This window comes from Geospiza fortis, unplaced genomic scaffold, assembly GCF_000277835.1.
Source record: "Geospiza fortis unplaced genomic scaffold, GeoFor_1.0 scaffold12, whole genome shotgun sequence".
Taxonomy (NCBI): domain Eukaryota; kingdom Metazoa; phylum Chordata; class Aves; order Passeriformes; family Thraupidae; genus Geospiza; species Geospiza fortis.
The window spans coordinates 1365143-1379523 of record NW_005054323.1 but is presented as its reverse complement, the minus strand read 5'-3'; the positions used below and the strand labels follow the sequence as shown (position 1 = coordinate 1379523).

At 36.7% G+C, this 14381-nt stretch overlaps 1 protein-coding gene across 1 annotated transcript in view; it reads right to left on the bottom strand.

The window, feature by feature from the left end:
* Positions 1-898: 898 nt before the first annotated feature.
* The window catches only part of LOC102045458 (TLE family member 1, transcriptional corepressor), an 85062-nt gene continuing 71579 nt past the window's right edge, over positions 899-14381 (bottom strand). Inside the window, exons 19-22 of the mRNA XM_031056870.1 lie at positions 12696-12843; positions 12127-12277; positions 11630-11706; positions 899-11464 (exon numbers count right to left, since the gene is read on the bottom strand). Coding sequence (XP_030912730.1) covers positions 11357-11464; positions 11630-11706; positions 12127-12277; positions 12696-12843 — 484 coding nt within the window. The 3' untranslated portion in view covers positions 899-11356. The remainder of the gene's footprint in view (positions 11465-11629; positions 11707-12126; positions 12278-12695; positions 12844-14381) is intronic.

The following is a 14381-nucleotide window of genomic DNA, read 5'->3' as shown; positions in this document are numbered from 1 at the left end:
TATGATGTCTGGTACAATGAAAAGTTGAAAAAAAAAAGGTAAAAATTTCTGCTGGGGCTAGAAAAAATGACACTAGCAAAAAAACAAATGTTCATCAGCATACTGAAGTAAATTAGGACCATTTCATGGTTCTGCACTTGGAATATTGGAAATTTGAACAGAGATGGTTAAGAAAAAGCTACATTTTCATACTGTGGTGAGAAGCATTACATAGAAGGGCATAATTAAAAAAGTAAAATAAGACTAATTAAAGAACTTGGATTTTGTTTTTCTGATGTGTTATTGGCTGTAATAATACATTATGAAAAACATGGTCTGACCAAAGTTGGACTGATCAGAACTTAGACTGACAACAAACTCTCTTTGAACTAAGTTTAGTGTGCTGTCTTTTGCTGGAGCTCATCAACTGTTACAGGATAAAAGGTTCTATTTATGGTTTGCACATCTTTTCCAGTCATTAAGTGTTGGCCGAGAACTGGTTTGTCAGGAGCTGGATTTTCCCCCCTGCCAGTCCTCTTTTAAACCAACCAACTGTCCAGAGCAGCTTTTGGTGCACTCCAAATTCCTCACAGCCCAGTCTAATTTTGGTTGTTTCCATAGGAAAGCAAGAGCTTGCAGCTTTGAATTTATGGAAAGAAAGCTTCTGCTTTCATACAGAATGATTAGTTCTCTTTGCTCTGTGTAGAATAACAGGCTTGGCCTCAGAGTATGCATGCAGGTAACAGTGCGCATAGTGCCATCAGCCAGAAGAAATGAAATCCTTATTACTGTATCACCCAATTTATTTTGTCTGTTTGTTACAAGAAAAGGCAAATTCAGTGATTAGATGGAGAAGATTTTCTGTGCCCTTAAAATGTTCTTTGCTCATCCAATATATATATTGAACTATACAAACCAGTTTGTTACTAAATGGCAAGGTTTATTTTGAGAATGCAATTAATATGTAATACCTTGGAAGATGAACAGCTATATGTAAATACAGAATAAAGGCTCAAGCACCACAGCTCTTCAGTTCCTGTATTTGTGTTTTACAAGAAAAGACACACAGCACTAAACTGCATAACTTCCGTAAAAGGCGCTATAACTAATTTAGAAAATCAATGCCTCAACGAATTAGCATTTCAGACTGACATATGTGTGCATTCATGATCATAAGAATTCAAAACAGCAGTCCAGAGAGCCCCATGACATGAAGTTCTCTTGATCCCCTTCAGCTGTGCTTTGAACTATGTGCAATACCTTTTTTACCCTGCTGCCTCTACCTCAGCTCCATAAGGCAGGCCACTAATTTTCTCTAATCAGCGGTGTGAGTGTTCGTAAGCCCTGCTAGCTCATTTACAACAGTGGACACTAATACAACAGGAAATGAACCCATTGGTTTCACTTAGATCCCTGGGCAGCTGCCAGTTACCAAGATATCTTGTCTGAGTTTGAAAACAGCAATGCTCTTGATTGCAAAATGATTTTTTCCCTGCTGCTGCCGCCCCCCTCATACTCGCTTCTGATCAATACGCCACTCTGATTCACAACCACATCTTCCTCAGGAGGCTTTGAATCAACTAAGTACAATTGCAAGCTCAAAGAAAATACTGACATTTATTTTTATGTTGAAAAAAACCCTAACTATATATAACCCCTCTCTCAGAATTCACAGAAAAGTTGAGTCTTTTATTGAAAGGCCCTATAAAACTGAGGTAAAGTACAAAAGTAGAAAGGTAGCTGTAGTAGAAATGACAGAGGGTCAAATTCATTGTATATCACACCATAAAGAACACATGGGAATTGGTTTAAACATGACAGAAGTGAGCTTCCTAGCAGCAAGGAATTTAATGCTAAAATCTATAATAAGTAATGTGTATTCCATGACTTTTTACAGTTCACAGTTACAGAACAAATCAGTTCCTTTTCATTGTAACTGCTCCAAAATCAAATGCATAATGTGTATATACAAATAGAATTAAATAACCAAAAAGTTGTTCCTAGTCTGACCAAGACTTGTCTGAGCAGAGCCACCTATTAATTTTTTTGCAATTAGCTTCATAAATTACCTTTCAGCTTTGCCACTAAACCTTTGAATTTGATATGTACTAACATAATTTAAATACATAATGTGTTTTTTGCCCATTTGTACAATGAAATTTGTGTATAAGGCTGCAAAATGTCCTCTCCCACCTTCCAATGGGAATGAGGGGCAGCAGAACCTGCTGCTCATACTTAAGCTTCCTGGAACAGGCTGACTACAAGCATAGCTAGGATAATAATTCCTTCCCTCCTTCAACCATGTATAATACAGTCTTTATTCAGCAAAGTCGTTTCACGCCATGCCAAAGGTCAGCTTTTGCTGTATTAATAGCTGCTCTGGGAGGATCAGTGTTGTGCTATCCTACATTTTTTCCTGGGTCTGGAGATGCAATTTCCTACAATCTGCAGGCAATTTCCCACCAATTTTCTTGGGGAGCTAATAGGCTGTGACAGGAGATGGAGCTAGCTAGCAGCAGGCGGCTTCAGAAAAGATAAATTGCATCTCTGCCACCTAACTGGGCAATCTAGAAAGACAGAGTTTATAGCTTTGTAGTGTTATTGGGCCCCATGCTAACAGTAAATTGTTCAAGCTGCTATCTGAATTTCATATTCTTTTCCTTCCGAGTTGTTACCACCACATATCACTTTGTTGCACTTTTTCTACTAATGACAGTTAGACACAGATCGTGTGTGATTACTATTTTAACTGCCTTTTAACTAGACAGGCCCTGCTAAACAATATCCACATCAGAAACAGAGAAATATACAGTGTCTCTATAAAATAGTGATATTTTGATTATTTTTATATTTGTTAAGGTTCAAAGCAGACACCTATGAAAAGGGATTAATTTTTAAGCTAAATTCAAAGGAAACAGATGGAGCAAACTATGGCAACATTAAAACTGACCACACCTACAGTGGTAAGAAAGTCCCACTGATATACAGAGTACAAAATGAAAGCAATAAAAACCCCCCAAACATAACTGGTAATTTCTCCCCCTACTCTAGCAGGTTTTGAAACCTAAGAAGTTAACCTGAACAGTCAAATCAGTTCAAAACCATCCATGCAACCATTTACCGTGTAGATTTAAATTTAGTAAGACTAGTAAAGCTCTAAGAATGTATTGTCATATCCACTTTGATAGAAAGGAAACTAATTTAAAGCTGCTCACCTCACCTAAGATTACAAGAAAATTTAATAACTAAAGAAAATTATTCAAAGGCACATTGCACTAGCAACTATTGCAAGTGGTATCTGTCACTGTACTTCCCCTTACTGTTATAGCTAACCCAGGGGATAAATACTGTAAACACATTCTATTACAGAACCCTGTATATCGGTATGTTTTCTTCAAAATATAGAAGAACAAATTTCTGAAGGCATGAAGGTTATTAAAAACAATTAACAATAGCAATGAAATTATTATAATTAGAAAAATTTGCAAGGTTAATATTTTTCCCCTTCCCCCCTGCCCAAGAATAAATTAGGTAGAGTAAAAGCAATCCCATCTAAATTATTGCTGTCCACTGGGAGACAAAATTAGTACCGAGATGTATAAAATTTTACTGTAATTCAACCCTAAGGATTTTTTTTAATTACTTAAGTAATGAAAAAATGTAAAATTACAGTGAACAAAGTGTTGAAATATTCTAGCATGCATTTTGAAACTCTCACATTTAAACCACTTGTCATTAATATCCCCATTTCATATTTGTGGTTTTTAATAAGTTACAGCTAGATAAAATACTGAAGAACCAGGAAGAAATATAAATAGAATACCAGGTCAATAACTTGTACTCAACAAAGAAGAGTATCTACATAAACAAATTAAAAAAGCAATGAAAACCATTCAAAATCCAGAAGTATTTCCTTTAACAGATTCACTGATAAAAATACAAGAGTATCAGGGCTTGAAAATCTTGAATTTGACAAATGAAAATCAATGATTTATCTACACAAGTCTATAAACTTCTTGAAGTACACATTCAAAAATTCAATTATTTCATATATTTGTGAATATTCACTCAACTGCTGTCAGAAATACATATCTCACATATCTAACAATCGGAAAGACAAAGAAAAATTAGAAGCATTATGTATGTATAACTCATTAAAACATCTCTAGAGATCTAATATATATCCAGGAGGAAACACAAAGGAGCACAGTAGTAAACTGATTTCTGTATGAAAAAGGAAACTTATTCCAGTAAGTAAATTTAATGTGGCCACAAAAGTTGAATCGCTCCAAAGTTTTGTTGCACACATGGCCTGTTAAGCAAAAACCAGGCTGACGTTAAGGACATTTACATACTTAACAGCAGTGTTTGGCTGATTCATCAACAATTAGAAAATACTTTGAAATTGCGAAACCATCAGATTGTGTATTTATTTGAAATCCAATTTTAAAAAAATAATTTCCAACTGCAGAAAAAGCCCAATAGCTAATTATTTTTTAAGAATAAAGGGCATCTTTGCTGGTCTGCAAAACTTTATGCCACAGCAAACCACAAAATAAGAGTTATTAACTTATCATAATTGCACACAGGTTTTAAAGTAAGGGGGTTTCCACTGTGGATCGCTGAAGGAAGTGTGACAAAGACTGTGAAATGAGCAGATGGATTTTATTTTTAAAAAATTAGGCTCACTATCAGGAAAGTAACAAGGATTTCTCAGTTTCCAACTGCTGTGGGTTAACTTTCATTTATGACTTCTTCATTCTGCTTGTTAACTTTTTTAAACTGCCATTAAAATCAGTGCTCAAAGGAAAAACACCATTTATTGTTTGCAGTTACAGGCTATCATCTCCATTTTCTATGTTAATGACAGAGTATACAAAAGGGATAATGATAACAGTATGTTTGATTGTTTAGTCTCCAGACTATGTGTTATCTTCACCTCAAACTCATTTTTGGCAGAAAACAGGGTTTTGAAACAGGGTTTGAGAGATACCTTTGTGTTGTGAACATAGCAAAGGCAATCCTTGCCAAGCTGTACACAATGGAAATGTTGAGTTTCTTGCAGCATCTCTTCTGTGAATCAACATAACCTTAAAAATATGGGCAAAATCATATGTGAAATTGTAGGACAGGAAAAATCTCATAATTTTATGTTTTACCTCAGAAGCCATCACAGAATTTTTTCTATGAAGGGTCAACTATGCCGAACTAGGAATTCATAAACAATAAAAGTATGAGTATAGAATAATGCAGCTCTTATATCCGAGTGCTTGCTTTAGTAAGGGAAATCATTACAGCAGACAATGCCCAATATAATTATGCAGCTATCCACTGAAATATTCAGTCAGATTTTCCTGTATACTGTATATCATTAACAGGCAACTAAATTCGTACTAATGCATAGTAGAGCATAGAGCCAGAAAGAACATGGACTGTTGTTCAGCTTCTCAGAGTGAACTGTAAGATCCAGATCTAAGAAATATGGAGGGGCAAACACCAAACAACCCAAACCCCACAAAAAACCCTGCTCAGATTTGAAAATGATAACTAATATTTGTCCCCACAACAGATGTTTTTTGGTATTCAGTTTTCTGAGCAGCACTTTTAGCCTCAAGGAAATAGAAATCCAGCTCTCTCAAGAATTAATATATCATAGAAGCAGTAGGTTCTTTGCATCTTCAACAACATTCTGCTCTCTGAAGATTATTATTTATTCTTCTGATTTCCCTTCATGTTTTCTTGTTGTATTCAATTCATACTTTTTAAAGTAATGTCAGAAGAAAAAAAAATCAATCAACAGAAAATGGCGAAAAACCACAAACCAAATCAAAAAACACCCAAGCCCACCCATGTGCTTAAAATATGTTCAAAACACACTTTTTACCGATTTAGAAAATGTTTCAGTGAGTGTTTGAGCTCTCCTATATAGCTAAGCAGAAATCCTGGGTAAATTTCTCAGAAATGTCAGTAAGATAGACCCATAGGACAGATTTTTCAAGCACCTAGTTCTTACATGTCTGATTTCCCTAGCAAAATCTACCACACAGCACTAAGCACTTAAGCTGCAGTGGGACATTTGGGAGCATGTTGCTGAAAATGGGATTATCAAGTGCTTGGAAGCAGATCTTGAGCTACAGAAATAAAAGGTAAGGGTAAATGTTGAGAACCAGCTGTGAGTTAACTCCCTTTCCTCCTAAGATGAGATGACCAGATGTTCATGGATATCAAAGAAATGTCCAATTCCAGCTCAAACACACAACTCAAGGGTCCTTGAATAACTGCAGAAACATTTATAGAGAAGCAGATGTCAGTGAACTCTGACTGAAATTTCATTCTAGGTGAATTGCGTAGATGGCATGTTAGATTACACCTAAAATGTATGTGCTTCTATGTTCTCATCTCCCCTTGTCCTGCAGTGTGATAAGTGTCCAAGGTGACTAATGGTGTCCTCGTTTGTGTCAGCAATAGTGTGGCTAGCAGGACTAGAGCTTGGATTGTCCCTGTCACTGGAAAGGCTTCACCTCAAATCCTGTGTTCTGTTTTAGGCCACTCACAACAAGGACATTGAGGCGTGTTCAGAGAAGGGCAAAGAAGCTGGTGAAGGATCTGGAGCACAAGTCTTTTAAGGAGTGGCTGAGGGAGCTGGTATTGTTTAGACTGGAGAAAAGGCTCAGGGGAGACTTCATCACTCTACAACTCCCTGAAATGAGGTTGTAGCAAGTTGGGTGTCACTTGGCCTCTCAGCCACAGGACAAGAGGACACAGCTTCAAGCTGAGCCAGGGGAGGTTCAGGTTGGACCTCAGGAAGAATTTTCTCATGGATAAGGCTGTCAAGCATTGGAGCAGGCTGCCCAGGGAGGTGGTAGAGTCATCCATCCCACAGGCGTTCAAGAAATGACTGGATGCAGCACATAATGCTATGGTTTAGTTTACACGTAATGTTCAGTCAGAGGTTGGACTAGATCATCTTGGAAGGCTTTTTTAACTGAAGTGGTTCTGTCCATGAATTTCTGTGCCATAACTCTCCTGCATTCTGGTGTTTGTCAGGTTCAACTCTGAGTTACTTCACCTTCCCCATTATGTAATGAAGTATGTCTGTCTGGCAGGACAGAATGAATTGGCTGAAGTCTTACATAAACCTTCATTCTCAAATTCTTTCTGTGTGCTTGTGGTAGCAGAAAAAACCAAAATCCTTCAAAGAGACAGCAGAGTTGGAGTCAGTCCAGATTATCCAGTGAAGTGATTTAAGGGGTAAACACTTTATCAGTAGTGCGAAATTAGAAGTCTGTACTCCTCCTTAGTCAAAAAACTTCAAAATCCACCTTCCTTAATTAATAGAATGGTGGAATTTCCCCATCAACTCAAAATTGCACCAATATAATAGAAAATATGAAAGACTATTTTAACTAGACTGCATAATCCCATGGGATCCTAAGTGGGCCAGCCATTTCACAAAAATACAAACAAACAAAAAACCCTATCAGGAATTAAACACCAAAATAAAAAATCAGTTTGTCAAGCTGAGTTAAAGCTACTTGAGTAACTTAGAAGCTTCTGAAATTCTACTTGTGTCACCAGTGCAAAAATGTGACCCAAAAACTATGGTCAATCATTCATACATGGATTCTACATTGATGTTTATATTAAAAAATAACACTTGTTATAACAGTCTGTGAAAATGATGTTCATTTAGTGGTCTCTCTTTCCTTTAAAAGAACAAAAGCCTTTGAAATGCCAAATGAGTTAGAAAGAACTAATGTAGATGAAAATTCTCTCTCAAGACACCGGTGGCTTGTAGGTTAACATGGGGAACTACCATTGCTTGGAATTATAATCAAAAAGAAAATCTGACACACTAACAAATACATTGTGTGGAATGATATCATGCCTTTCTGCACAATTGATTTATGAAGGGCTACACCAAATGCACGTATACAAAATATACATATTAGAGCTGACAAAGGATTTTGTTCAGTTGAATTGGTATTACCACAAATCCCCTCTTCATCAGTTATTGTTTGCACTGACATCCAAAATGTCTTTTGTAAGGACTCCCTGCTTCTATCCAGAACTGGCATTTGCCAGAGTGCCATTGAGACATCTCTGAATACTGAAGGCCACCCAGCACACAGAGACTGTCCCAAAAGGCGCTAACCAAAGGAATCTTTTAGGACTGTATTCAGGTTGACCCTCCCCCCACCAAAAAAAGGAATTACCTATACAATAGTATTACTGGTAATTACTGGTGTACTTCTCTTCCTCACATGGTTTCCCCAGTGCCTCTTCTGTTACTGCTGATCTTGGTTAGTCTGATTCTTCACTCAATGAGCAATTATTTCCACCCACTACTTTACACACGGCTACAAGAACTTACGGAAGTTTTAAGCTTCACGAGTTTTACATCTTTTTGGCGACTGCATAGACAGACATGCTAGGAGTTCAGCAAATCTATCTTTTCATTAAAAATTACATCTGCAAGTAGAATATACTTTACTCTCTGACAAATGAAAAGATTCACAATTTTATAAACATTAAATGAAATCTGAAACAACAAATGGAGAGAACTACTCATCCACAAGTATGGATGATGCATCCAGAAGCTTTCAGATGTATCCACTAATTTTCAGACCCAAGGCTTAAAGATATGATGTGGGAAAAAAAGGAATTAATTTCTTAATTACAATCAAGAAATACATGGTACAAATATGATTAAATTCATACACATAAATTTCTGATTCCATAACTGCTCTGACACACTGTACATTCTAGAAGCCAAGAAAACAAGGTATTTTATGATTCTCCTGACACTATGATTTTGAACCTCCTGATTGACAAGTGTGATCTTGCTAGCAAGCCCTATGCCACAACATATAGCAGACCAATTACACTTGTGGGATCCTTTTTAATTGATATAGATGTGTAAGAATACTTGCATTCTTGGCTCCTCTGATGTTGACTTCAGAGAACAGCAAAAGGATACCTATAAAGTAAAAGCCAAGGTGACAGCAGTTTGGCAAAAATCCAAAAGATCCTAGTTAAAGCAAATTTGCCAGCGCTGCTAAAGTCAATGATCACTGCCAGAACCAGATGTTAAGAGAAATTTCAATATGAAAAATGTAAAAATCAAGTAATCTCGTAAATACTCTTATTTTAAAACTTTCCCTTTAAATAGTGGCATAGCACTTCCCAGTACTTCAGTGTAGCAAATATAGTTAATTCTCTGAAAAGCCTGATGATTCTGCTTTTTACCCCACTATGTCTGAAAGCAACATGACCAGCATCTAAACTTGTCTGTAATTTTCATACAGATACAAATTAACAACAAAGCAATCAACAAAGAAATATATGGATACATATTGATACAATGCTATTTTAAATTTCTAGGAGACCAGATTATCCTGAATGGTTATATTTTACATTCTGAATGGAATGTTAATACGTTAAGGCTATTACAGTTTTAGATGCTATAATTTGGTTTCAGTAGAACGGTCATGTAAATCAAAAGGAAAACCTGTGCCTCTTCAGACTAGAAACTTAGATAAAATTTGCCCCCAGATGAAAAATTCTTTATCCAATCAACACATCTGTCAGTCAAGCTTGTTTCTTCCTAGCTGCATATCTTTGAAAGAGCAGGGACATATAGGCCATCGTCAAATGCTACCAAAATGAGAAAGCATCTCTTCTTCTGTCTGCCAGTTTGTGTAATCTAAATTAATTGCTCAAAGATATCCTTCTGTTCATCTGTACTCTCCACTAGCAACAGAAATTATAACCAAATTACAGAATGTAGGAAATGTATGGCTCTCACCAGTGCAACAGCAAAGTTTGTTGTCTAGCACACAGTGGTAGAACACATTAGACCGAAAAAATAATAGTTAAATAAAGTGAACACATTCTCTCCTTATTCATTGCTCTTGAGTACACCAAGAAAACTTGAAGATGCATAGCTTTGGTAACTGGCTGCCTATCATGGCTCTTCACAGATGTCACACAGTGATGCAACAATGGAAAGGACTCACAGATTGCTCAGCATGAACACATAGAGCCTGCAGGCCTGCATAACATGGGACACTCAGGAAAATTAACTCTAATTAATTTGTAGAGTGGATTAGTTAAAAATCAAAATATTCCTTTGTCAATATTCTCACAAGAAATTAAGAAGCAATTTTCACTTAGTTTACTTTAATTCACTTCACTTGCAACCCTGCAAGTATTTAACATCTTTAAGCAATCCCCTGTAGACTCATACTTTTGGTAATTTAGTTAAATTTACCTGAGTATCTAAGTATAGACAAGACTTTAAAAAGGAAATGGTCATTAACTACCACTTCTCTGTAACACATGAAGGATGCAACTTCTGTAATCACAGACATCCTCATATAACAAATAAAGGCTCTGATGTACTTAGTTGAAATGTAGTCTCACATGAATTCTGTTCAGCTGGGGGGAAAAAAGGACAGGGAAGTCACCTCCTCTTCTAAGGAAATGACCAAATGAGTTATGATCAGGCACATATTACTGTATCTGCCAAAGAACATATACATGGGACATCAGAATAAACTTAAACTGCACAGCTTTATGAAATGTTCAATTTTTATATTTACACTATAATTAGTACAAAACTGCCTTTAAGCTTTCTGTAGAACAAGACAATATCTACTGGACTTGATATCCTAGTATGTCAAATCAACTACTTTGAAGTATGATAAAGGAATCTAAGAACAGTTATAAAGAATAAGACACCATTTTCAAACTATACATAGTGTTTGCTTTTGCTTCTAAAAAGGTACTTATATCCCCAAAAGGTTTTTAATTTTAAATAAGCAGGGCAAGCAGGGAGGGGGCAAGGGGGAAGACTGGTTGTTGGTACTAAAGCCTTTACTGTAGTAAACTAAATATATTTACAATTTATACAAATGTTTGACCTTCAACAAAAATACAAAAACATATCACAAGATGCAAAACCAGGAAACAAGTTCATCTGAGACACTGCTGCTCTACCCAGGACAGAATGCAACTTGAACTGCAAGGAACAGAAAGGTATTTATCCCCCATATTCAGGCAATGAGAAAAATTTGCATGAGGTCACAAAAAGAAAAAAATAAAAGGTTCCAACGTTCTTCAGTAGACTTGGCTTTTAAAAATTATGTCAAAAACCTAGGCTACATTTGTCCATCTTGCCTCTGTGTTCCGTCTGGTCCACGTAGCCAATACTCAGTTGCTGGATGTTGCTTTCTATTTTGAAAAATCGGAGTAGTTTCATGGCAAGGTCTGGAACCTCAACACTTTTGTTCCTTTCAAAAATTCAAAACCTTTCTACTTCTACAAATAATTTTGGCCCAGTTCAACCTCTAAAAGAATATCCCCATCATATTTTTCAGTAGATAACTTCATAGACTGTAGCTTTTTTGTCTCCAGAGCCAGTGACAATGTACTTATCATCCACAGAGATGTCACAGCTAAGCACTGATGAAGATTCTTTGGACTAAAAGAAAAATAGAAATATATTACATCATTAAAAAAAAGTCTGTTTACCCTCATTCCATCATCTAATTTTAGGTAGATCACATATGTGAAGATATCTGAATCCACTCCTGGAACTCTGTGTGTTTTTGTTTTTTTTTTTCATTGAAAGCAACATCATCCTCACCTGGAAGATACTGGCTCCATAAGGAGTTCTCCATGCATTAAGAAGGTTATCTTTCCCAGTACTCACAAACCATTTACCTAGAATACAAACCAGAAGGATTACAGAAACATGAAAGAGACATGTGACAAAATTTGGGTTTTCAATTCACATCAATGAAATCTGTTAACTAATTGCCCTTATAAAAGCTCTACTACAAATCAACACAGTACTTTTGCTTACAATCAATGTGGATGCTCAGCACGTTTGCAGTGTGTTACATACTAGGAAATCCCTAAACTTCAAACAGAAATAGCTTTTTACACACGAATCAATCCTCACAGCAGCCTCTAGACAAACAGATGGCTGTTTGTAGATAAGTGCATTTGAATTCATAAAGCAGAGATATTTATGCGTTACTTAAGAAACTGAGATGTAATAACTAATGACTATGAAATAACTAATCAGCAAAACATGAATTAAGAACCCTGACCTCCAGTTCTATGTTCAGGGCAACTTACCACAGTAAGCAAACTTGAGTGACAATACACAGCTTTCATGAAGGTGCAGTTGATACTTGTCTGGTTTATTTACATGTAGCACTTCGACATTGCTGCTCTCCATTCCCACAGCTAGCCATTCACCAGTAGGACAATAACCAAGGGAAAATATCTGAAAATTATATCATATTTACACCTTTTAATTATTTTCCTATAGATAATTTTTTCTGCAGTTAAAATTACGTGGGAAAGGGGGGGCGAGAAAGAGAGAGAGAGAGAAAGAGAGAGCGAGCGAGAGAGATAAGGGCAAATTTACATAATTCAATAGCAAAACTGCAGTTCAAAATTTGAGTAACTAAATAACCCGTTTTTACATATTAACTTAGAAAAACAGGAAAAAAATAGTGTCAGGCTATCATTTTCTTCTGCAATCTAAGCACATAAAAAAGCTTCAAAATATTGTGTTGAGAGCAGCCAAAAGGAAGCAGGGGAACAATCTGCCAGTTCTACTGGGCTCAGTCTTACCTTTGATCCTATGGGTTTCCTTCCCACCCCACATATTGCCACAAGCTGTAGGAAAATCCAGTTACCTGTGATGTGAAGTCATGCTGTTGTAGCTGTCTCCCTTCTCTCAAGTCCCAGGATCTGACAGTGTTATCCAAACCTCCTGTCCAGAGCTTGGTACCATCATTAGAAATGTCAATACAGCTGGCTCCATCTGTGTGGCCCTGGAATTGCCTGATAAAACAAACCAGATTGAATAATGATTTCCTGCCAGAGCTCAAGGTAAACACTGTTGTGGTGTTAGTTTTGGACTCTGTACATGTGTCATCTGTTCTATGTCTGATGATGAGCAAGAATCAGCCCCTCCTTCTCACTGAGTATTAAATACCAGCGTTAAAAAAACATTTCCAGGTGCTAGAGAAATTATCTGCATCGTGGCTAGCTGAATAAAGTAAAATATTTCCTGTCGGGTTTTGAAAAAAGAAAACAAAACAAACAAAGCCCCCCAAAAGCCCATACCCACTTATGAGAATATTAAAGCCCAGTAACTACAGTTCAAACCACTAAGGATAACTCAGATAAAATCGAAGCAGTCAGAGAATAAAACCTCCAATATGAGAAAACAACTTCTGTATTTTTCTTTGGCTGCAAGTCAAGAAGATACATAACAAGCAGCTATACTAATAGAAAGGGATCCAGATAGAGATCCAGATAGTTAAACACAAGCATTGCTGAGTCACAAAGTTGCATTCTCTGTGGCAGGAGATTAGAAAAATCTAAATGGAGCAGTTTGTTTTATAACCTCCTCATTAGCAAATCTCAGATTTCGGCAACCAGAAGGTCATCTCAAGTTTTTCTTAATCCTTTGGCAAAAGCATTCTGAAGCTTCTGCATTTTTCGTCAGCAATTAGCTTTAGCAAAGTCCTGTGCCTCAGTGTGAAAGGTGGAGGGCGGGTGGGGAAAAGACAACTAGCTTGTGAAGGAAGGGTATGAATCACCAAGAGCTGCCACAAAAAGGTCACACGGCATGTTTTGTTTAGTAGCTCTGGTCTCAAAATTCCATGTGCTATCAACCAGCAAGATCAGCACGCAAGTGGTGGGAACACATACAGCAAACTCTTAAAAAGCAAGACATTCACAGATGTGTATAGATGTTGCACAGTGCACCCTTACAGGGACTAAGCATGCACATGACAAAGTGAAAACTTTATATTACTAAAATTGTATTTATTGACCTAAAGTTGAACAGAAAGTAAAATTTGCATGCACATTAACATGACTCTCTGTATGTAATTTTCAGCTAATTATGGATATACGGGAAGTTTAACCGAAACACAGTGGACTAAGCATATTATTTAGTTTTTGTGTTCAGATCTTTCAAGGTATCATGGCCTTTCCAAATTAGACTCACACTTCTCAAAATATTGTAAGCCATCACTGCTTTGGCAAGCCTAAACTAACCTTATCTTATAGTAAGCCCCTCTGCTTTCCTAAAGAACTGAGAGGATCCACCCTTTCAACCACTTTTGTAAGATTAATTTTACTACTTATCCTTGCTAAATAGGAATTGAAACTACTCTTTTTCTACTTAACAAGGCTTAAGACAAAGGAAAAGAATAAACCTCAAACCTTCCCTGGAAGGCATGTTCAGTCCATACCAGTAACAAACCAGCAAGAATGTTGCTTGTAGAAAGCTGCAGACCAATCCCAAATGATAGAGACCTGCAGGAGCTTTTACATTGACTACAGCAGGTTATGGACAAACCCTGAAA